Genomic DNA, 24,952 nt, shown 5'->3' on the forward strand with positions numbered 1-24,952 from the left:
ACAAAAAAACCCCAAAGCCCCTTCTGAAACCCCTCTCCTGCCCATAAGAGGAAAGCCACTCATTCCAAAAGGATAGAGTACTTTCTTTCATGTGAGAGGCAGTTATCACACAACTTCAGGAAAGGACGGTGGAAAAGCACAAATTCTCAGACCTCCTTCCTGAACTGCAGCAGGCCAAAAGAATTGGCATAACGTAAATGAAAGCATGGAAAAAATATCTCTGTTCAGCAGCCATGTGAGAGTGTCCTGTCCCAGGGAAATGAAAACGCATGGCAGAGCGTAAGAATGCATGATTCCTTCAAAGTAATCAAGTCCAATGTTCCAATTTACCTGGGTAATTTTCTTCCAGGACTGAAGTTTCTATCTTGATGGGGACCAGTAAGGGCAGAGGTAGAAGGACCATGAGGGGCAGAAACAGAAGGCACTAATCTCTCTCGTATTTCAAAGTCATTTAATTGCTTCAAGGACAAACTGAAAATTTCTTTGACCACGTAACAGTTTTTAGGTAGATAAGCATTTGTTTTCTCATTCTACAATGATTTATGTTGTAATGACAGCCTAGCTGCACAACTTAGTACAAAACAACACCTTTGCAGAACATCAAAATATGTAACAGGACAGCATAAAAAGAAAGATTTCCTTAGCTAAATTAGTGATCACTTTATACAGTGTCAATGGAAAAAGGAGAGCACCACTTTTCATATAAAAATATCAACTATTTGAATTACTAAAGTGGGCCCAAGTAAGAAGTCTCTCCAATTATTCACAATGCATGAAATATTCTGTAATTGTAGTTACTTTAAACTTGCTTCTTTTCTAGGGAAAATATTTGTTTGCACATTACTGAAATGTGTAATGAGAAACACACATTGATTGTCTCAGCACTTTTAAAAATATATAACTTTCTTAAACTAAGTAGGCCTTGTGGTTTCCATCTCACTTTTAAGAATAATCTACTTCACCAAAGTACTGTTCGTACTGCTGTCACCCTACACATGACTTTTTAATGCTAGTCCTAGAGGCTTTAAGAGAATGTCTTTTTGATGTACAGCATAAAAGCAGTATGGCAGATGGCACATTTTTTGGCTATGCAATACTTTGATACTATGATAGCAGTCACGTCAGAAGAACTTAAGACACTAAGTTGCAAATTCATTCCTCTTTTTAACCTCATCCAGAACTAAGACTGTTCAACTCCTGTTAAAATGCCTAGTACAAACGGACAAATTAAAAACTGTTAAATTAATGTTGAATAACTTGTATTAATTCCTTAATAAGGTTATTGTTACAACTCCAAATTCTCCAACAGCAGGAATTCTAGAGGTTGCATTCCGTAAGAATTCACTGAACAGTATCAGTTGTGTTAAGGAGGGAAAGAAATAGGAATGGAAGACAGAAAGGTATCTCCCCCATACACATGTAATGTAGTCATCAAAAGATGTGTCTACAGTGCCACAGTATTTATCTTAGAAGAGGAACTTACAATCCTGTCCTTCCAAAGAAACAAGTCTGAAAAAGCAGAAGCCCGTGAAGTATTACCATTGCCTAATCTTGTAGTGGGCATGTACTTGTTGAGGAAACAGGGCGTACCATACTTCAGTAAATACTTCTGGAAAGAGAATGATACACACTACCCAGGAACTTATATACTACTATTTAAGAGTCAATATAACAAAGTAGGAATGACAGAAAGAAAAGCAATGTTTCTGCTGGCTGGAGGATTTTCTTCCACATGTGTTGCTTAATGACGAACACTGACAAAAGGGAAAAAAATACAACTAAGCAGCACAACCTGGAGGAACAGTCTCTGTCCAATGTGCTCCACAGAGAGCATATTCAAATAATGAAAATAAAATGGAAGTTTTCAGAATTTTGCTGCGTCCCAATCTTTTTGATAATAACAGGAAAGAAACAGAATTGATTTTTTTTCTGTTTGTGGAAGGCTAGGCAAGTCAAAGTTACAACACAAAAACAAAGCTTCCCAGTGGGAATCAACACAACACTTCCCAAAAGTTAGAAAAAAAAATATCTCTCAATTCAAAGTTGAGTATGTCAAAAATAAATTAAACAGCACAACTTTCAACTCACTACTGATGAGCAGGTATCTTCCATTCCCTGTCTGAAGCAGGCCTGTATATGCCATTAACAAAAATAATACTAACACTAACAAAAACACTGTCTCAACATTAGTTCTCATTTATTTACGGAAGAAATATTAACAAGACGACTAATCAAAATCATTTTAGGAACTGTGAAGAAGCTTGCCACAAAATACTGCAGATCAATTTAACTACATCGTGTTTATAAACATCACTAAGATTAAAAAAAAAGCAAAGAAAAAGGAGAATATAGCAGGACACTAGCAATAATATCCTTATAATATTTATCATATTACTTATACACAGAGCAATCAGTGTTACCAGAACAAGGCAGTCCTGTAATAGACAAGTAAACAGGGAAAACAACCCTCAAAGCTGCATCTGCTTGCTAACTTCAAATCCAACAAGTTATGTTGTTCAAACCCAACAAGTATGTTGCTGCCCAAAGGAGGAGAAATTCTACACTGCACAGCAAGTAAACATTTTTTCCCTCATTTCCCACCCCATTCAGAAACTTTAAAATTTACCAAAACAATGAAGTACATACCAAGAAGTAGAAACTGCTCTAGTGTCACTATGCACACTGAATTATTTTCAGTGGCTGCCTGACAAAGTAGTAATTTGCGAGCTATCAGAAATGCTATCTATGAATGTCTTGATAAACGTATGCAAGTTTTAATGATTTTTGTTTTTCAGCTGTGGAAACAATATAGAAAGTACAAAGAGTCATGCAATACTTGTTGAATGACCTAATAGGCAAGGACTGTACTAACTACCAATTCATCACTGTAAGAGGGCTTAAAAGCAAGATACTGCAGTGCATTGTGCTACTGAAGAGGCAACAGAACTCTAATTGGAGAAAAAAAACAAAAACAAGTCGTTTTAAATGAGCTTCAGTTCCTCTTCGAAAAGTACATTAAATATCATTGAAACACAGAAGCGTGACCTCTGAGTCTACTCATAGAAGGTTATCACCTTAGAAACAAAAACCCGCTTTCTGAAACTGCTTTTTTTCTGAGATGTTAGTCATCTTACTATCTTTACATACAGATTTTTTTAAAAAAAAAAATCTCCTTCCTTGCTTTCCCTACAGTATTCTTTGTACTTTTTTTTTTTAAACACTCAGTCCACATTGTAATAAAGATGGTTTTATAACCAAAGGCTCTATGCAGTTGAATTGCAACAAAGTTCAGTTAATACACTTTTTCACTATCACATCTGCTCTTCTACCTGCATGTTGCCTAAACACGCGTAAGCACAAAGTGTGGTGCTACTATTTTTTCCTAGATTCTCCAGAAAGCTATCAACACAGCTACTGCAGAGTTCCTATGTGCCACAGGTGCACTTAAACAACAACATGTCCTACTGAAGGACTCCAGGTAAATACAGTGTTTCCTCAAAATCCACCCAAGCAACATTTTGAAGACAGAAATAACAAATCTATGGTGGGTCAGGGTGGTATAGAGCAAAGTGGGGCAACTGTACACTTCCCCTGCCACACTTGTTTTGGATTCCTGGATGACACATGCACAGCCAGGAGATGAAGTGATGCTTCTGGGATGTAGAACTCAACAGGATGCTGGGAAGAACTGTCAAACCAGCCACACAAACATGACTAGCGCCTTGCCACTTACTAAAAGTGTGCTGTTCAAGTTATAAAAAGACAAACTGACAAGCCTGTGGCATGGATGAAATAAATTGACTGTAGTGGCACTGATAGCTTTTATCATCATACAGGAAAAAGGCATGGTAGGATCTTAAAGTTGTAGTGGAGCCAGGATCAAGTCAATTTTTCCTGTTAGCATAGATATCTCCATACAGCATCAGAAGAGTAAAACTTATTTGAAAAATAGGAAAATGTGACTATAAATAGCAATCCTGCTCCTGAAAGTCCTCAGGAGTTGGTTGGTTCGTTTTCTGATAAATATTCTCACTTAATGAATCAGAATTTTCAAAATCCATGCAACATGAAAGAGGACTGGAACCAAATACTTTTTTACCTTTCATTTCTGTCACCTGCCCTCCCAAATGCAGTACCCCAGAGCGATGCAACTGGTGGCTGAGATTATACTTCCTTTTCAGAACAACTCAAGCAGACTACCTAAAACCTCACTGGCACAAGGATGAGCAGTCAGCATCTAAATCCTCTCAGCACACACTCTCTCACCATTCCCTGCAAACTGCCACAGCGACTGCATGAGAGGAGGAAGTTACGACCATGTGAGGCCGGAGAGCAGAATAAGCAGAGGTATGGGGCTCACAGAGGTGTCTCAAGTGGTGTCTGGCTTACAGCACAGGCAAAGTTGGGCCATGTTAATGTACAACTCTGTATTAGAGCCAAAAAGGAAAAACTCTGTTGGCTTTGCAGACTCATGCAGTGTTGAAAAGAATGAGAAAAATAAATTCTTTACTATTTATGTTAAAATATTCTGCCATTTCATGATAACTTTTAGAAGGATAAAAGACATGTCTTCTCTTATCTAAAAATACTAGATGAAGCCCAAAAGCCATAATTCTAAAAAAATAAATCCTTTTCACTCTAAACAGTATATGAAGTCCTACTGTTGACAGCAAGGTCTGCTAGAAACCGCAAATGCCTCTCACTGTTCAGGGTTTTTTTCCTATTTCCTACTAATTGCAGAGCAAAAATTCTTAAAGTTAACACGTTTTCTCTTTCTCTCTTTAGAAAAACTTTTCCATGATTTTATCTAGCAAAATAAAAGGCACAAGGCTCAAGGTATTTATCTGTTTTTTTGTTTTGTTTAAAGTTATAGACAGGTTAAATTACATACACTTAACGAGATCTAAGCATATACAGATTATTGACCTGAGTTTTGTCAAAAGAGAGACAACACTTTTGTTTTGATGGGGCAATAAAAAAAAAAGGCAATTCTAACAGCAACTCTTTGGATGCTTGTTCAATTGAAATACTATTTCTCACTTTTATATAGATATTACATTGCTTCTAGTTCTGTACAGACGGGATACAAAAGTGTTTCCTTAAAGAACGTATACATAAATATTTCTGTTTTCTGAAATTCTGGTAATGCTTGTAAGATTCCAGATAGAATGTGAAAGAAGAAAAATACAACTATGCACTTTGTAAGGTGTGGTCTGGATTGCGGGTTTGTTTTTTGGTTTTGGTTTTTGGGGTTTTTTTTTGTGTTTTGGGGTTTGTTTTTTTAGTCATTTCAGACATTTCAGTAATTACCTGAAGCACTTTACAAGTTAACAGAGAATCAGGTGGATGGTATGCTAAGTAAGCCATAATTCAAACCTGGCTCAGCTGAAAGCAGATCTGATGGACATTCTAATGCTATGCAATTATCACCTAGCAATATATTCAGTACTTCAAAAGCATCAATGCAGCACTTTAAGATTTGTAAATTAAGTAAGTTCATTTTTAAAAAATTGCATTTTAAAGATTAAAACATCCAACTGAGCCATTTGCTACCCAAAGAACTTAAAATGCCATTACTGTCATCCCACTTCAGATGCAACTGAGCAGATGAGAGGGCTGACTTGTGCCATGACATTTCTAGACATTGTTAAACTTTCACTCCAAACAGCATTTTTTCTTCACCTGCTTACACTGAAAAATTTTTTCAAAAGTATTTCCAAATCACAGCTGAAAATTTCAATACAACTAAATGGCTACAGTAGCATCACTATTATGTAAAAATAGGTGAAAAAGTGATTCCATGGCAGCTACAATAAAAATAAATCCTTATTTATTTTGGGTACATGAACACCACCAATATACAGGAGATACTTTTAAAACAGACTAACTGAGCATCATTGGGGCTCTTTCATTATGTTGGTGGCTCTTTCATTATGTTGGTGGCAAACTCAGCATTTCTACTGTCTCACCTTACTGAACAAAGCAAAGTTGTTTCAGCTGACTTTTCTTCTTCTTTAGATACCTATCTGAAGCAGAGAACCTGATTTGCAAACGTGAACATCATTACTTCTCACTAGTCATACATGCAATTTGTTTTGGTGGATTTTTTAGATATTTGTACTTAATACTTTCAAAGTGTTTGTCTGTATCGTTTCCCTATCCGTATCAGTCTACTTTTAGATCACTGAGAAAGAGATGCTACATAACACAGAAAATAAATAGTACAGGAAAAGCACATATTACTGAAACACCAGCTTTGCTGTGTACTTTCCATCTCAAGCCTGATCACATCAAGAAGACATTCTAGAAACCCGAAGGCTGTTTAATCCACTTCCTTTTCAAGCTTTTAGCTTTGACTGAATCAGTCAATAAGACCGCCAAGTAGCATGGCCCACCATCTATTAAAAGGGAACCAATTCAACTCTGTTTGCTTCACAGCAACATAAACGTACATCTAATATCTATCCACAACTTAAAACACAATGGAAGCAGCAGGCAAAAGATAAGGCTTATTTTTCACATCTCAATGTTTCTGTAGTCAACCTAGAACACTTCCCCAATTTTAAAGTAAAATAATTTTTTTTTTTTTTTAATGACCCGGAACTTTACAATCTGCTTAGTTTGGTCAGTGTTACCTGTGCTTTCAATACCAATAAGCACACCACCACACACAACTCACAAAACCATTCATAAGATCTAAATACAATTCCAATATATTACAATTGTATTTTCATAGTCATAGGTATACTCTACATGCCATATTACAGTACTGCATGTTAACGTACCATAAGATTACTTAAATCCCACATACCCCCCCCAGCTCCAAATTTTTACAAAATCATAGCCGTCTTAATACATTTGCATATGGCAAACATGAGTTTATTTTCCCACCTGTCAAAAAATATTTTGGGGAGAAAGAAAATGACAATAAATTAATCCACTGGTTCAAGTTTCTGAGGAACTGCACTTTATTTAATAAAGTAAAAATCATGGCATGCACTATTTATCTCTTACATTAGTGGGGAAGAGTTCAACAACTTACTAAATCTAAACAACAATCCACTAATACAGGGCAGAGCATGTATTCACCGTACAAATTACCTGCTCATCAAGTAAAGATTTTTGGCAGAAGTGTACTGATCAAAAGAAAAAAAAAAAAAAGAGACAAATATGTTTGTTTTATCAATGAACAGTTTAAAGCTGTTTTTAATCACTGAAGCAGGAATATGTAGGGTTAGTTTATTGATGTACATCTTCTGGTCCAAATTCAAACAGAATTAGCTAAAAATACTACTTCAAAACTAAAATAAGTAAGAGTTTTAAAATTGAAATGATAATTCATAAACCATGAACTTATTAGTGCAAGACTGTGTTTCTTATCTCTTCTGTATCAGAACCGTGAATCTTTAAGTCAATATAAACCAAAGTTGAAGGTCCAGTGTTCTTCATTAGGTATGTTACCTCATAGTACTAAACCAAGTAGATTTTACATCTTCTGCACTCCAAAATAATCCTGCCTTTCCTCCCTGACCTGACGTATCCTACAATTTTACAGCAATGTTAAAATCTTGACAAAAACCGCAAAGAGCAGTGAGCTTTGTCGACCGGTAAGTCAACTGGTTTATATTTAAAGCACAAAATAACAATAATAATCATGAAGTAGTAAATCCTTCCAAATTATCTGCCTTATCCTGATCCCAACAAAGATGACATAACCTCACCTACTGCAATGGAAACATTGGATTACTGAAAATATCGTCTTTATATTCTAAAAAGAGGGGTTCATGAATCAAAATAATTGACACTTCATCTAATGGAGGACTTCTCAAGAGAGTACAAAAGATTATGAAGTAAAGCTGAATACATTTGGTACACAAGGCAGCTAGTAAGAAAGAAACAGTTTAAATTTGAGAGTACCAATCTCAGAAGCAATGCTAAAGAGCAGCATGCACAGGACAATTAAGAGAAGCACATTCCCTCCATGCTATTACTGAATACAATGCTCCACTGGTGTAAGAAAATTGTGCAAAAAAGGACAGGTGCTTGCAAAGCTCTTTCTGTTGTTTCATACAAAACACAACCGTCAACTCTACAAAAAAATGGAGGAATGACTTCAGAATGCATAGTGGTGCTCCCCATGTTTTTCTTACGTATAAGATTGCACATAGTGAAAGAAGGCTTGCATTTCAGTCATTCATTACATGCCACAGATTTTCAGCTAGAGGTGCAATTACAAGGTTTAGTCTTAAAATCTGCAAAAATCATTCTGAATTCCAGGGAGTGACACTAATATCAGTATACAGACGTTGTGCCAAATAAAACCTAACTGCTCAGCCCTGCAACCTTTGCAGGTTGCAACCTTTACAACAGCCCCTCTGAACATCAAATAATTATTATCCTACCTTAAAAGAAAAGGAAACAAGACTTGAAAGACTTTAAAAAGTTCCCTACAAAATCTAGCTCTGATTTTACAATACAAAATATAATTGCTTACATTATTACCTATTATTAGAAACATAGTGTTCAAAGATTAGAGACCATAAATGAAAGGAAGTGTTTACTCACCTACAGTATACCAACTAGCATCTGTCAACTTGCTGATAACAGCTTCTTGAAAGGATCCATCAGGCATTTTGGTTTCAACCATTGCACCAACCTGCAAAGGAGCATCTCAAGGTTACATGTAATCCCAAACTCACATAATGGGGAAACACACGTAGGCATTAATTCTTCTGGCAAGCTACTTTTTTTTTTTGTTTAAAGACTCATTTTAATTAAATGGTACTTTGTAAAGTTTAGTTACTTAGGGGGTAAGAACAAACATTCTTAAGTATGAAGGCTGAATTGCAAGTAAAGCAGTAAAACTCAGAAGATCTAATTTCAGCATGACTTACATCATCACAAGAAATAACAGAAGGCTAACTGGAAATAAACATTCAAATATTCAGTCAAAGTAATTATTATTCTATTACTGATATGCATTCAATGACTACTATTTCTTGTATTTTAACATTGTTATACTGTCAACTAAGTCAGTAGCTGATTTCAGTAGCAGCATACAACATTGGTGTTCTTGCAGTAGCTAGGGAAAAAACAAAGACAAAAAAAGATGATCTGCTCTAGAGCTCTATTTGCAGTCACCGTTTTATAATGCAGCTATGTATTTTAGCAGACAACTGTTACATGTAAAAATACAAACCAACATATATTTTTATATAAAATACATCAAGTCTTTTAGAACACAGTTAGAGCAACCGTATGTCTATCAGGCTTGAACTCAGCTTCGTAATCAAGCTCTCCATTACTTATAAGAAGTTTCAAAGTTTCATTACATAAAAGAAGTTTTGTATCTTATAGGAAGATCCAAAAACAATTGTGTGTGCAAAACTGTTTGCATATGAAGTATACGACATGGAGAAGCACAGCCTCTATAAACTAGAAGAGTTAAGACTAATTACTTAGGATCAATCCAATCTAAAGCAATAGGCCTCCTCCTGTTGATTTAAATTCTGTAGAACAGGTACTCACATAAACGGCATCAGAATTTTACAAATTAATTATGTGATAACAAGAAAAAGGCAAGCAATATACATACTCTTAGAGGTCCTTTCACTTGGTCATCCTGCACTAACTGAGTTGAGTTATCCCCCTTAAGGACCACCTGAAAGACATTCATAAACATTTATATACATATATCTTAATAGCATAGAAAAAGCCCATGGAACTGTATATATAATAATATTTTGGAAAACAAGATCTTTATCAATCAAATGGACTCAAACATTATAGAACACAAAACACTTAGCATGAATACTTTTACACTCAGGAAGGCCCAGGTATCACATTTAATATTTAATCCGAAACATTCACCAACGTTTAGTAACAGGGCAAATCAAACACCAGCCATTCCAAGGAAAAGAAAATACATTTTGCTGTGAGTTTGGATATTGATGCAATCCAGGGCACACCTGGAACTGGGCTTCCAGATCAGAAGATTAAGCAGGCTTTTTCTCTCTTCAACCATAGCACTTTACGAACAACACACAGAGTACTAAACTACAACCAAAATAAAAAAATCTCTTTATTAAATATATATTAAAATATATATGTATATATAAATAGAAATATATATTTTTATATAAATACAAATATATATATATATATATGAGATAAATATGTATCAAAAAATCACCGAACCGACCACAATACCACCATTCCTGCTACCTCGAGCAAGAGAAAGTGTTTATGGTAAAGATGTGAATCACTGCAAGTGTAATGAAAATAAGGATCAGTTACAGTGCAAGTAAATTGTGCTTCTCCTTTTAAAAATCCTACGTTTGAGAAAGTCACAGCGATGAGACAAAGTGGATGTAAACCTATACAATGTGAATGCCCGAGTCTGCAGAGACTCAGTTAGAAACAAAAAAGATGAATATTTAGATGTCAATGCTACTAACGGTTTCACTGCTGTTTGTTATAGCAAAAACTTCCATGGTGTTTTAATAAAAAAAAAAAAATCCAAAATTCCTTTTTTTTTAGGAATCAAGAGTTCCAGCAGCTTCCTTTCCACCTAGAAAGATGTCCAGTTTTCTAGCTCCCCCAATTACCCCCCAACCATAGTCTACAGTGTAGCTGCCTGTATTTATAAACAGAACACTAATGGTACGCTAAAATAGCGCTGGTATTAACACACATACGGGTTAATAATGCAGTTTATGCAATTTTTATTTAAAATTTTGTATCGGCATTGAGATGAATACAAATTGTCCTGCTACTCAGGAAAGACTACTGGACTTTTTCAACTCTTTGCACTCTTGGCAAGCATGCCAGGGTCTTAATTACAATATCAGGCTTAGCTTGTTAAAACTTCAATTGTTAGAATATAATTGAGATACAGTGACAGGAATTTCCACCAAGTCACAGCAGCCTCATATACTCCAAATGTTACAAAGGAGTAATAAACCATATGATTTTAACGAGAGAAAGAAACTCACACCTATCAACAGTCTAAATAACTCTATCAGACCAAAGTTGCAGATACAAAATCAAGGACATCAGACCAGGAAGGGCAGCACACGGCTTCCTACGGAGCTTCTCACTAACACACGTTTCACAGAACATCACAAATTTCTAAAAGTACTCATTAAGAGCAGGGAAAAAGACTCCGAGGTCTAAACTGCGGGTTTTTTTTCTAATCATGAAAAGCACTCTGATGAAGTGATACGATCTATGCGTGTAACTGAAGAGGCTGATAGCTTGTTCTATTTGATCTAAGCATTAAAACACATGAAAACTTAGATGTATAGTTATAAGAAGCAGCTTTCATCTCTATTTGTTAGGGGTTTTCAAGTCACTAAAGCATTATTTACATATCCTGGACAGTAGACAAGAAAGTAGGAAGTGGGAGGATTTTGACAAAACAGAGCAGAACAATTTCTGTATATACTATAGAAATTTCTATATATACTATATATATGTCTATATATATCCTTTTAATTCTTAACTTTTAGTTAATTACATTTTAGTTTTGTTTTCCTATATTAGCATCAACAACAGTACTGCAAAATCAAAACAATTATTTTCCTTTTTGTTTGTTTTGGCCTAAGACCTGTAAACGTGGATGAATATTATGCACCAGTACTATGCATGTGCAGAAACTCAGCTACAGCCAGAGCACAGTTTTAGAAGCAGCGTCAAGATGCTGAAACTTAACAAATTTTATCCTGGACATTTCTAAAACCCGGTCTAAGAAACTAATTATTGCCACCATTTTTGCTCTTATGTTGATTTATTTTGGCATTGCCTCTTAAATTCAGAGCTATAAAACTGAGAATGTCAGCTGGAACGAAATGGAACTTTTGCATCTGAAGAGGTTACTCTTACTCATTATTCATGTAAAGTCATAATTCTCTCCCTTGTGACATCAGAACTGACTGCTGTGAAACTGATGCATTCTTAAACAGAAGACAACCATCATCAGGAAATAAGTAGCAAGAACAGGTAATTTGAAAGCTCATTCTTGTTCCAGCATGCTCCTAGAAAAATAGAAAAGACACCAGCCCCAAGAGAACAAAAAACAAACAAAACCCACCCCAAACTCAACACCAAAATATGAAAAAAAACATTCAAGTGTTCTTTAAAACCCATACAGTGGGGTGATGAACATTTCCTAATCTTCAGGACTACGATCTCCTCTGACAGTCCTCTCAACACAGTGCTCTAATAAAATCAGCAACAACAACAGTACACTACCTTGACTTTCACAAGCCTTTTCACTGTCTTAATCTTTGCCTCACAGAAGGCACCACGGTACTTGGCACTGACATCAGTTCCCACTGTCAGGTAGGCAGGCTCATCTGCTGCCTATTAAGAAGAGAAAATAAGAACAAAGTTTAGTTCTTCTCATTTACTTTTCCAGCTACATCATTATATATTTAATTCTCCATCTATACTTTTAAACCTATTGACTCTTAAGTGATACAACACCACCTGTACTCAGAACTACAATCAGACTGTTCTTGAAACCAACAAGTTACAGAAGTTTTGTTTTACCAGTGGTGACCACCACCACCCAGCCGATTTTGTCAGGCTATGTAAGCTGTACTCAGAGACAGTGAGAAGAAACACAACTTTTTCCTCCGGGCAGTTTCTATGTGGGAGTAATTGCTATACATTTGCTGCTTCTGAGCCCAGCTCTGGGATGAGTGTTTGTCCCAGGTTTAGACGGGCAATGCAAGCTATATCCAGAGACAGAACAAGCACCACTTTTTCCTCTTGGCACTTTCTATGTGCAAGATATCTCCAGACCTATGCTGGTTTTGAGACCACCTCTGGGGAGAGTGTTAGCACAGAGCTTAGTAAGGCAACGAAACTGTCCCCGTCATCCCCCCAGCCGATTTTGTCAGCCTAAGTACTCTCCCAGAAGTATCTCTGAAGGTATTGAACCCACATGTGGAACCACCTCCTTACAAAAAGGGTAATAACGTATAGGAGTGACTGTTAATTCACATCATTCTGATACAGCACATACAGAAAATATTTCAATTGCAAAAAGGCAGTATAAAAGATAGTTGTACTTTTTTTCAGGTATGAGCAATGAAACGATACCCGTTATTTAAAACATTTGTGATTGCTCTTATCCCAATACTTACAATTAAGTATATAACATTCTATAGATAGGATTATTTTTTTTCTTTCTGACTAATAGAAGATCTCTAGAGAAATTTGTTGTAATCTTTCAAACAGCTGTTAACTAGTATTTCTCTTTTCTGAAATGCCTTTATCAAAGCTTAATTGCTTATGCATTTTAAGAAAAAAAATGGTTTTCATCATGTTTTCCTTAATCTGGACTTTATTACTCAACATTCCACTTTATTACACTTGGGGCAACTGATAAACAAGGACAAAATTACCACATTGAAAATGTCTATCAAGACAGGAAATCAGCTCAGAATATTAAATAACTGTTTTTCTGTTATGGGTGTCGGGGTTTTTATTTAATTGTTATTATTTCTTCAATTCTAAAAGCAAAAACGTTTTTCTCTCTTGTGAATTATACTGTAACTCTTAAGCCTTTGTACTGAAAAAAAAACCAGCAACAGCTAAGGCAGGACAAAAGTTGACGTTCTGCAAACTTGAAAAAGCAGCTGCTGATACAGGAAGTATTTAAAGACCGTAGCCCAAAGGACAACAACTCAAAGACGTTATGAATTTTAAGACGACTTCTGCGAGACGGTAAGAGCTCCGCTCACCCACACCTCGGCTGGAGGGCAAAACCAGGATTTGCAGCATGCACCGAGACCCCGGCCAGCGTTATCCTACTGTTGCTTTGCCCAGACAGGCGATTAAAAAAATGAAAATGCCAGAGCAGCCAGCCGCGGGGGGGAAAGGGAGCCCTTCCCCGCTCCGGAGTACACCTACCTTCATCTTTAAAGGTTATTTGAGGGATTCCAGCTCAGTCTTCTCCTCCCCGCGAGCACACGAGAAAACACTGCAAAACATGAAGGGGGTCGGGGGGGACGACGGTGAAGGCTGAGCCGCGAGAGCGTGGGGTCTCCCCGTGAGGGGGCAGCGGGCCGCAAGGAGAGGCCAGCGCGGGCGCGCGGCAGCCGCCGCTCCGTCCCAGCCCCGCCGGGCCGCGGAGGGAGGGAGGCGGACAGGGCCCCCGCCCGCCGCTTCCCGCCCGGCGGCCCCCTCTGTATGTCACGTCGCCATTGCTCCCGCTCCCCACCTCAGGGCGGAGAGAACGGGGCAGGCGTTCAAGCCGGGAGGGAAACCCGACGCAGGCCCGCCGCCGCTACCTTTCCCGGCACTCCTCGGCCCTCACAACTTTCTGCTGCCCACGGAGGGACGCCCCGCCACCCCCTCCTCTCCACCCCCCCTCAGCCGCCGGCCGGGCGGACTTCTCGCTTCCACCGCCCCGCCCCCGCCCCCCCCCCCCCTCCGCCCCCGGACACCCGCCGCAGCCCCCGGGCCGGGGCAGGGGGAGGTGGAGCGAGGGCGGGCCGGCGCCGCACGGCTGAGGATGGAGGGCGGCGCGGGCGGGCGGTCCCCAACGCCAAGCGTCGGGGCAGCGACGGGGGGAAGGCAGCCGGGGCGCTCAAAAGGGGCACGGAGCGGAGTTCGGCGGGAAAGGGAGTCCCCGTCCCCGCTGTGAGGGGAGCGGCGGGCGTCCCCGTTCCCTCACGGGATGGTGCGGGGGGGGGGGGGGGCAAGTGATGGGGGAGCTCCGGGCGCCGCTCCACGTCCCCTTCCCCGGGACGGCGGTGGAGTTGCAGCTGCTGAGGCGTTCCCGCCACCCTCGCCGCCTCCTACCTGGAAACTCGGAGCGAAGTGGGCAGCGCGGGGCTCCCGCGGCGCCGCGGCCCCCTCCGAGACGACGACAGCCCCGCGAGCGGCGGCGGCTGAGCGCGGCCCCGCTCCACCCTCTCCAGCCCGGACTCGCACCAAATCAGCAGCGACGAGCCCAATAACAAGCTGTTGAGCAGAATCTGTCCTGCTTGAACTCCCATTGGCCTCCTCGTGACGCCCCGGGTGCTCTGCCCCACCCGGATTGGGCGCCGCGGACAGCACCCCCATTGGACACAGGGCGGCCGACAGAGGGCATTGGTCGGCTGTTGACGCAGGTAGGGCTACGGAGTCTTTTAATTGGCTCTCCTTCGGAGCGCTAGGCGATTGGTGGAGATTGAAGTGAAGTCAGCGTCCCCCTGCGGGTGATTGGTAGGCGTTGGATCCGGATGTAGCTCTGGGCGCGGTGATTAGCCACGATCGGGGGACAGGAAGAACAACAGCACTGCCTGATTGGTGCGGGCCGTCTCTTGGAGACGCGGTGGGGCGGGGACAAGCGGGAGGGAGGGGGACGACGGGGGGGTTGGCCACGGCGTTCTGCGGCGGCGGCGGGGGTCCGGGGCACGCAGGGCGCATGCGCAGCGGTCAGCCTCCCGGCGCCATTTTGTGTGCGGCTCTTTCCCATTTTAGGCCGCGGGAGGAAGGCAGTGGGAGTGGCCAGCGCCTCTCCCACGGGGGGAGGCTGGGGAGCTGCCAGCAGCGGTGACGGGCTCGTCTCCCTCCTTCTCTCTCTCTCCTCTCGCGCGCTCCAAAGAGGCGGTGCTTCCTCGTTTCTCCCCCACGGTTCAACCACCGCGTCGTTCCCTCTCACGCTCGGTGGCGGCGATAGACCCGGAAGTGAACCGGTGCCTATAGAGGGGTGGTGGTGGCGCCTCTGGCGGCGTCCGGCGGAACTGTCCGCCGAGAGGGCGTGGAGGAGCCGAACGGCCGCGTGAGGTGCGGGCCTGCCGGTGGCCGTTCCCCGCTGCTCTTCCCCCGGAGCCCTTCGGAATCGAGCGGCGGCGCTGAGGCGGCTCGTGGCGGTCGCAGCCGAGCGCCCCAGCAGAGACACCGCTGGGGCTGCAGGTAGGGGCTGTAGGCACTGCCCGTGCCGCTCTCCCCTCACACCGGTCCCGTGGGCGGGGCATGGGTGGCCGCGCTTCCCTGGGAGGAAGGCGTTACTCTGTCGCCATTAATCATCCCCTGCTGCCCATGACGCATTCGGGATGAAGCCCGGCGAGGGGGACGTGACCGTCTTTCGCTGCCCGGTCGCTGCTGTACACGGTCCTGGCGGTTGTGATGGCCGCCGGGCTTCTTGCCAGGCGGCTGAGGTCATCTCTCCACAGGAAGACGCAGCAAGGACAGGGGAAGACTAAGTGTTGACGGGGCTGAGTGCTTTTCGGGGTGCGTGTGTGGGTGATTGTAGCCTTGCCCAGCCCTTCCGTCCCGATGACATGCTCTCTGAAGGTGCGGTCTCGCAGGGCAGCACGCCTGTACCTGTCAAAGGTTCTCTAAGAGAACTGTTCTCAGGGGCTAGCTTTGACACTACTAAACAGTAGTTACTAACTGGAGCCTATAATAAACTACATATATTTTTTTAACGTTAGTTTCACATTTTGGTATCTTATATAAGGTTTTATGCATGGTTGAATGTAACGCAGATCTGTTATTTTTCAGCAAAGTAATAAGCATCTCTTCGATAGTGCTCACTCTCAGCTACGAGACCCATGTTAAGTTTATCCAAAGCAATAGTGGAGGGACCTGTCAATATAGTTAGGACATCCATTGTGCTAATTTGACAGAAAAGGATTGTTAGTTTAGGTGTAGTTTCCGTGCAGGTTCTGGTTTGAGGGTGGGGTTTGTATTTATTTTTTTTTAATATTAAATCCGATGCTTTGGAAAGCAGCAGGCAAAAGGACAGTTCTCTAGGGAGTTTAATGAGTAGTGATGTATAGTATGGATAAGCTGTGAAGGTTTAATAAGGCATAATGCATACTAGGTATGTTCAGAATTGACTGAATGAGATGTCTGACATGGGGGAAGGGTAGCTCTAGATTTCTGGTGTTTGGATCTGGGTTGTAAATACAAAGATGCTCGAAGATGCATTTAGTTTCAAGGTTTGAGGCATTTAGTGCTGAGGGAACTTTGATTCTGTGCTGTAGCTCTGCTTTATGCAGTGGATAAACTGAAGAGCAAACTATTCTATAGAATACATTAAATCTAACCCAAATGTTAACAAAACTGCAAAAATTCACTTTGAATGTGAACTTCTCATCTCTCTCTGGAATGTATTGACCAAATCATGACTTAGAGTGTGAGTTTTTCTTGATGCACAAGTTGTATCTCTGTGCTAAGTATAGTATCATTCAATAAATAACAGTTTGTAACAAAAATAATCAGTCTTGTTTCTGATTTCTAGCAGAAAACTCCTGTCCACCTGGATGTATCTGTTGCAGCTGGCCTGCTTAGGAAGTTCACGGCACATCACCCATCTAGCTATCGTGAGCGATAGGACTCTCTTTCTATATAGCCAGTCAGCAGGAGGGGTGACTTGTTCTTTTATGGTATTTAAAGCGCCTAAGAATGCCTACCTAGGCAGCTCAACAAAGAGTGTAAACATTCTCACACAACTTAGGGATGACGTCTAGTATAATGGAATGAAAAGCTGTGCTTTTGGCAAACCAGAGGAAGTGTCTAATTTTGGTTTAAAGTAACTTTTTGTTGGAATATGAACTTCAGGACTCAGAGTTACACCATGGTAATGAATTTTTACATCCTAAATGCATGTCAGTGTTAACTAGCCCCGGGACTTCAAGATAGCTTGGTTGTACTGTATCCTCGCAGCTGTGCCCCATCCCCCAGCGCTACCCCTAACAGGGAAACAGTTGAAATGAGTGGAAGAAATGAGCAGTGGACTTTTCTGTTGTGAGCCACTTTATCGTGAGCCTCTCTGTTAATTTTACAGAGCTAACGCTTTAGAAGCTCTAGAATGAGACAAATCATGGTAAATCCTTTGAATATCTAATCTCTCTAGACGTTCTATAAGGTACAAATTTTTTTAACGTCATCGTTCAAAACAGTAGTGCTTGTATTATGTGTACTTTGTTAGTACCAAAGTTCTGGCAGATACAGTACAGAAGATTCACCTGAAGATATGCATTTTGGTCTTAGCTTGTGCAAATTAGCACTAGGCTTCTTACTTTTGTGTTTACTGTTCTTAAATTATCAAGGCACTCTTAAGCATGACACCGGTCTTTGGTAATATGTAACTTTAGAGTTTAGGTAATGGCTGTAGGTAAATTAGAAAAAATAATGTATTTTGGTGTATTAGTTGCAGAATGTACAGAAATTTTGCCCAAAGTCTTCCACGTACGTGGTGCTTGATAGGACAAGGCAAGTATAGGAATGTCTCTGTCTTACAGCATTCTTTCTACGAATAGGAGAGTAAGTAGCAGCCAAATAAAACTGTTGAATGTATCATGTGGCTTTCTTGAGAAGAGAGATTTCTGGGATAAATAAGATATTTTAATTCTGTTCAGTAGTCACATACTGTTCTTGACATACTGCACTCACACGTAGATGAAAGAACTCGGAATACACATACAATCACAGCCAAAATATTTAAAAAATATTAAAAATACTGATTCTTGTTCTAACATTGAGATTCTTTGTATGTAATGAAAGGGAAAGACTGCTGCTTTTATGTGAGATTTTACAGATGTTCAGGAGACTCTTGGCTTCTTTTATTTCTGTCTCAAGTGTTTAGTGTTTGGTTTGGGTTTTTTTTTTGTTTGTTTTGGTTTTGTTTTTTAATGCTCTTCCTCTTGGTGTCTCTATTTTGTAAGTAAATAGGCAACGCTTTTACCAGCGCTGGTTGAGAAAGCATCTGCCTTGCGGTTCAGAACCTCTGCCTGCGTGGAACTGCTCTATTTCTGTAAAAATCAAGGAAGCAAAAGTGTGCGTCCCACAGAGCTTTATTATCGAAGTGATTGCAAACTGCTCAGACAAGAGTGTGTTAAGAAGTTGTGAAGTACTACTGTGCAGGTAGAAAGGAAAAAAAAATCCCAATGAATGTGAAGTTAACAACAGAAAGTTAATTCAGTAATAGCTGGATTATAAAAGTGAAAGGTCAGACCTTCTTTCCTAGTCATGGATAAAATTTTGCTTTACTGTTAGCTATCAGCAATAAGTTCCTTCATATTTATTATTGTGTGTGAGAGAGAGAAAACAAACAAAAACATCTGGTAATGCTAAATGCTTACCTACAGTTTCCCCAGCTCTGGTAGATTCCTGTCCCCATGTTCAGAAAAATGGATATTTAGTTATTCAAACATAACTGTGCATGCTGTTTGTATTGCGATTGTTGCTGCTGGAGAAGACAGGAAGTCTGGCAACCCCTTAGGAGGCCTGAATTAGCACATTATATCCACTGAAGTTTAGTAGTGGTTTCTTGAATCTGACATGGGTATGTTTTGCAGCAGTGCAGTATCTCTTCTTGATATGAATAATCATAAAAATACTTGCTGCATAGTATTTTGTATGAGAAAAATCTGGGAATTGGGTTTCCTGTCAGCTCTGCTGACTCACTTTGTAGTTGCTTTTTCCAGTAACGCTTGTAAAAGGATGTTATGTGCTCAGCTTGTTGAAGTAGAGTAACTCTTGTTAGCAACTTCAAAGATTGCCAGGCAGAAGTAGTCCCGTTTTTACTGAATAAACTACATCCAGACTTTGTTATACTTTGTGGCTGCAGATGTTAACTACAATCCCACGTGTTGCAAAATGCCTGCAGAAATCAGTGATGCATTAACTGATGTGTGTTATTAGCAGCCTAGCAGCAAGAGAAGAGGTTTTGGTTTTCAACTGGTGTAACTGCTGCTTTCATCCCAGCCTGTTAGCCATGTGGTGTTTTGGCATGTATCATGCAATCTTTTAATTCCAAACGTAAAATGTTCCTTTTTTAAGACTGATTTGGTAATCTTGTGTTTGGACAGAATAAATGCTGTGTTATAAAAGCCTGGTTTTATTCTTTCTGGTAAGTAATTTTCTATTATGATAGCTAACTTATTTGTATTAAATGTTAATGCTAGCTAATTTAGCAACTATGGAAAAAGGGTGCCTATTGCCAGGGTTTATTTAAGATTGGATTCTAAAGCCAGATTTTGCATGTTTTGTCATGTGCTGTTAAATTATCTGAATATAGATGTTTAATTTCTCTTCTGTTGCCTCGTAAAGGGATGCAAGATATGGAATTTGACTACAAATATACTTAAATTCCTGTATTATTTCTAAGGACTACAAGTTCACATTGGTGACAATAGTGAGGGTATTTACAACTACATTGGGGAGGTCATGCAGTGTTGCAAAACAATAGCGCACGGTACTATAGAGAAAAGCAGCTTTAATTTAGATGTGGCAAAGGACTTTGGTTGTCATCATCTGCAATCAAATAATCAGTCTGTCTTTTAAAGCTTGAAGTCAAATGAGAATTTAGTTGCTCTTCTGGATGGTAACGTTACTTCACGTGACTGCTGAAGGAGAGCATCCTTACATATTCTTCAAAATAACATTGTCTCTGAATGCAAGCAGTAAAGGCAAAGGATTAGATCTGCCTGTCGTTAGTGAATAATCGAACCTTCTGTTTCAGACTTTATAAATATCTTTTTTTTTTGTGACAGGCACAAGACACAAGTTATACTAGAAATGTATCCTATGCACATAACACATATGGCCTATGTTAGTGCATCAGTCATTGCACTATTGTAAATTTTAACTTTTAAAACTCTATTTTTTAACTGGCTTCTAAATTATCTCTGCAGCTTTTTTCTGACTTCTGAGCTGTAGATGTTATTACTGATGTAAACATTTTATCTGTGGAAGTTTTGATCTTTCAAAGTGAGAAGAGATGGTTTTCCTACAGGATTGGACAAGTGGTTTTCTGTGTAAATACAGTCAGTCACCAGTCTACAGAGCAGATACAGTTTTAGTGTTTCTAGAATAAACGTAAGTTTAAAACATTTAAACTTGCATCTGAATCTCTAAATAGTCTGTATTCTTCCTAACAGACCACCTGAGCTTATTTATAAATAAGCTTGAGTAACCTTCCATCTAAAGCAAACATACAGGGTAAAACTTGAATGCAAAATCCATGTGTTCTGGGGAGTGGCAATTACATACTTCATTGCTATGAAAACTAACAGGAGAAAAAGTCTTTAAAGTTTTAACAATTAAATGAGGTTGCATGTTGAAGAACCTTACTGCAATATTCTGAATAAATTAAGCTTCTGAAATACTTACGAAGTACTTCTTAAATATTTAAGTTCTGATACCTACATTGGAGCAACAGCATGGATACTTTTTCAACCTTTTGTGATACCAGACTGGGAGTAAATGTATACTGAATAGCTGTCTAATGCTATCCATATCTAAGATGTTGATTGATGCTGAAGCTAGAGAGCTGAAACAGGCTGTTGTTTCACTTTGGCAAAGAGAACAAACTCCAGGTGGATTAATTTCTCAATACCTGTTTTAATAGATTCAGCATTTTCTTGTTTTTCAGAAGTAGTTTTGAGTCATCTGTTACGACCAATCTCAATTAAGAATCTTCCTTGCTTATGCTATGTTGCTAGTTTGTATCTTGGAAGGCTTCCCCCACCACCACCACCCCCCCCATCTCCTGACAGGACTTCTTGCTGCAGAAGTATCCATGTTAAAAAGCACAAGAAGGAAATAAAACTGTTAAAAGAGTTATGTTCTCATATATACAGGCCTTTTCAGACATTGGTAAGTGGCTTGTTCAGCTTGGATTTTTTACTAAAATATCTTTCCATACTTGTAGAGATTAAAAAATAGGATTCTAATACTGATGGTGAGTCCTTGGACATGGTCCACCTGCCAGCAAAGGTGTCACTCTCAAGCTTGTCAACACCGATAAGGTGTTGATTAAAATGATGGATTATTACAGATGCAGGTTGTAGAGCAACGTGATCCAACTGAATTGGGACTACAGATGCACGGTCTTTCCTTGTAACTAGTTTCCAGAAAGCAATGTGTATGCCAGTATAGTATGCAGCCTAGCACAAAGAAGCAAGAACTACTTCTGCAAAGCATGGCTGCTCAGCAAAAGAAAGCTTGTGAAGGCAGTAGTTCCACGTGGCCTTTCTTCTAAAGCTTCTGCTTGTCCAAATTACTTTTGGACTAGATGACCTTTAAAGGTCCCTTCCAACCCAAACTATTGTATGATTCTATGATGCTTAGCGTTAACTTGCTTTTCATCCTCAGCTAACAAGACAGCAGCTGGTCAGTACTGATTCTTTTTTAAAAGCATTAATGCCCTCAATCTTTTCAATTTAATAACATTTAATTATTTTTGGATTTAATAACATTTAATAACATTATTTGCTGTAAGTAACTGCTGTTAGTGAGAATCTACCGTTTGGCCAGTGATTATATTCTGATTTTTTCCTACTTAGCTACCTTTTTCAAAATATACTTTTTATTTGTGTATATTGTTCGGAGGATATTATTACCAGTAGCTAATTTCCACGTGGTTAGGGAGTTAGCTGACCAATCAACACTGCGTAATGCACGTTTAACTTGTGAATTAATTGCAAGAACATACCGTTTGCAGGACCTTCAGGGATATAGAATCACAGAACGGCTCGGGTTGGAAGGGACATAACGATCATCTAGTTCCAACCCCCCTGCCATGGGCAGGGACACCTCCCACTAGACCAGGCTGCTCAAAGCCCCATCCAGCCTGGCCTTGAACACCTCCAGGGATGGGGCATCCACAGCCTCCCTGGGCAACCTGTTCCAGTGCCTCACCACCCTCACAGTAAATAGTTTCTTCCTAATAGCCAATCTAAACACCCCATGTTTTTTCTAAACTCTTACTTGGCTTGTCTTACCATGTCACCTAAAATGGTATTTTCAGTGGGTAGTTCTTACACTGTCTTTAGGGGAGACTTCTGCTTTTTCTGTATGTGATTATACACACGTGTTTGGACTATGCTGCTGCCTGCTTTATTCTAGTTGTCCATTTTTGGTTGGCACAGCAACTTGTAAGAACCATTTTTAACCAACTGTCTCAGAGTCCTTTAACAGCTACGTACTGAAGATGAAAGAGCATCTGGAAATAGGAAACTTGGTTTGAGCTTGGTTGTACATCCCATGTTCTCAAATACTAGAGTGTACTTACTGGACAAAGAGTAAGGCTACACCCTTACCTTTTCTACTACCACCTGTTTTCTGCAACTCTGTATAATTAAACATAACAGGTAGCAAGACCTTCTACGATGGAAAGTTACAAGCAGTTGGCGTCTCAAAATAGCTCTCAGTTCTGAAGTAAAAGTAACTTCCTTGTTGCATGTAACTTGAAAAACTGGTGGGTAGAGAAAAAGCCAGTCCATGTCTTACAGGCATACGCAACTGAAGGAAGAAAATGAGGGGGAGAGAACAGTCTCCATACTGTATTTTTGGTGCTGTTAGAGTCTTAAAATTGTCATGACAACTAATACCGTTTTTCTCTTCAGAATCTTGAAATTGTGCACTTTATTTTAAGGTCATGATTATCTTCCAGCTGATAAATGCTTAAGATGCATTGTTGAATTTGCTGTTTTGTGTTTCCTTCTATGGTTACAGTTTTATCTTAAGGAAGAGACTTGCAAAACAGCGTATGTAGGTATTCCAAATCTTCCTTAAGCGTGACTTGGACTATATAGCCAGATAGCATCCCAAGAACTATTGTGTCTGTACAGTCACACTTTCAGCACGTGGGGCTTTTACCTCTGGCCATCCAGCTATTTTTGGTCGTGAGAAGGAAGTAACAAGTGACTTGATGCTTGGCATACTTCAGATCTGCATGAGACAAATTCTGTTTGAAATGTTTCCTTTCTGAGAGTCAGTACCAAATACATATTAGTACTATTTCTTTTGGAGGTACCCTTATGGATATCTGCCACACAGGAGATTTTACATATGCATTACTTCTATAAGCTGTTGTTCTATAAGCTTCTAACAGCTCAATCGTACCATAATTTCATCAGCAGTACTAGTCAGTTGTAATGAGGATGCTATCCAAACCAGTACTTTTCATGGCCTTCTAAAGGTAGTACAAACAATGAAAACTGATTAACCTGATGCAGTAGCCTAAACTTGACTTTTTGAACTCTGCAAGTCCAGTTGCACATTCTAAAATCTGTCATAGAGATGTATGTAAGTAAACTAGATACTGGAATGTGGTTTTGGGGGTTTTTTGTTTTTTTGTTTTGTTTTTTTTTTTTAATTTGTCACCTGTAGTTCACCATAGTCCCCTTCTTAAGTCTTTTTAACACAGCTTCTGTATGTGGACTTGCTGTCTAAATAATTATAACAGGGTATGTGAAATATCCAGTCTTATTAAATATCAGAGTAGTGATTCATCAGGCACTAAGTAGCAGTCAGTGGATGTATGAGACTTAAAGGGAGAGGAAGCATCTTCCTGTACATCCTACTCTCGTGCCATTATTGGATCTATGTGTAACACTCCTTGGTGGAGGGATGACTAAGCTAAGAGATCAGTTTGTCTACACAGTCTTACTTTCTAGTGTTCTGTTAAAGTCTGTGCTTTGGGTCTTAAGCAACAGCATATGCCATTAAAACTCTGAGCTTTAAGCGTTTCAACAATGGCAAGAACTTGTTATGCGTTCCAAGTGTGTATTTGACTTTCTGCTCTATTATGTATTCTCACACATGGCCAGAACCTGGACTAAGTAGGTTACTTGTGGAGCTCAAAGCAAGAAGTGCTGCTTGGTATGGGCTAACTATGCTTCCTTCTGTTATCTTTAGAACTGAAACTTCCCAGTGCTTTGGACAGAAATAATTAAAATGAGACTGTTAAGAAGAACCTCCTGCTCAAATCTCTAATTCAGAAACTCTTACCTTGCCCATTTATTAGCGTTGCAATGCATTTTCACATTTCAGTGTTAAACTGAAGTTATAATTGACCATTTTCAAGCCAATTATAAAAGCTAATTTTAATTTTAGGGAAGGGGATCTAAGCCCTACTTTTGTAAGAAAGCACGTTGCCTCTGCTGCTGAAGGCCAGTTCTGGGAGCCTTCAGAAGTCAATGTCATAGACTGCTGCTAT

The 24,952-nt window shown here is 39.9% G+C and overlaps 2 protein-coding genes and 1 long non-coding RNA gene across 9 annotated transcripts in view; 1 reads left to right on the top strand and 2 right to left on the bottom strand.

Moving 5' to 3' along the window:
- Positions 1-14,954, bottom strand: part of ARID4A (AT-rich interaction domain 4A) — a 49,570-nt gene extending 34,616 nt beyond the window's left edge. For 3 of the 6 annotated variants that reach the window (XM_054201428.1, XM_054201425.1, XM_054201422.1), the window contains exons 1-5: positions 14,815-14,954; positions 13,921-13,990; positions 12,253-12,363; positions 9,596-9,661; positions 8,566-8,656 (exon numbers count right to left, since the gene is read on the bottom strand). In XM_054201428.1, the coding sequence (XP_054057403.1) occupies positions 8,566-8,656; positions 9,596-9,661; positions 12,253-12,363; positions 13,921-13,926 (274 nt within the window). In that variant the 5' untranslated portion in view covers positions 13,927-13,990; positions 14,815-14,954. Of the gene's footprint in view, positions 1-8,565; positions 8,657-9,595; positions 9,662-11,883; positions 12,212-12,252; positions 12,364-13,920; positions 13,991-14,230; positions 14,365-14,814 lie in introns of those variants that run through there. The other 3 variants (XM_054201423.1, XM_054201424.1, XM_054201426.1) reach the window with 3 other exon arrangements.
- A 271-nt stretch (positions 14,955-15,225) lies between these two features.
- On the top strand, positions 15,226-17,222 carry LOC128909577 (uncharacterized). The gene is made up of 2 exons (XR_008466421.1): positions 15,226-15,303; positions 15,478-17,222. It is a non-coding gene; the product is annotated as an uncharacterized LOC128909577 (long non-coding RNA).
- Positions 17,223-18,626: 1,404 nt separating this feature from the next.
- Positions 18,627-24,952, bottom strand: part of PSMA3 (proteasome 20S subunit alpha 3) — a 31,255-nt gene continuing 24,929 nt past the window's right edge. Inside the window, exon 16 of one of the 2 annotated variants that reach the window (XM_054201440.1) lies at positions 18,627-19,609. The gene's annotated coding sequence lies outside the window, so the exon portion shown is untranslated. Of the gene's footprint in view, positions 19,610-20,204; positions 20,399-24,952 lie in introns of those variants that run through there. The other variant, XM_054201436.1, reaches the window with a different exon arrangement.

Source organism: Rissa tridactyla, chromosome 4 (assembly GCF_028500815.1).
Source record: "Rissa tridactyla isolate bRisTri1 chromosome 4, bRisTri1.patW.cur.20221130, whole genome shotgun sequence".
In the NCBI taxonomy this organism is placed as follows: domain Eukaryota; kingdom Metazoa; phylum Chordata; class Aves; order Charadriiformes; family Laridae; genus Rissa; species Rissa tridactyla.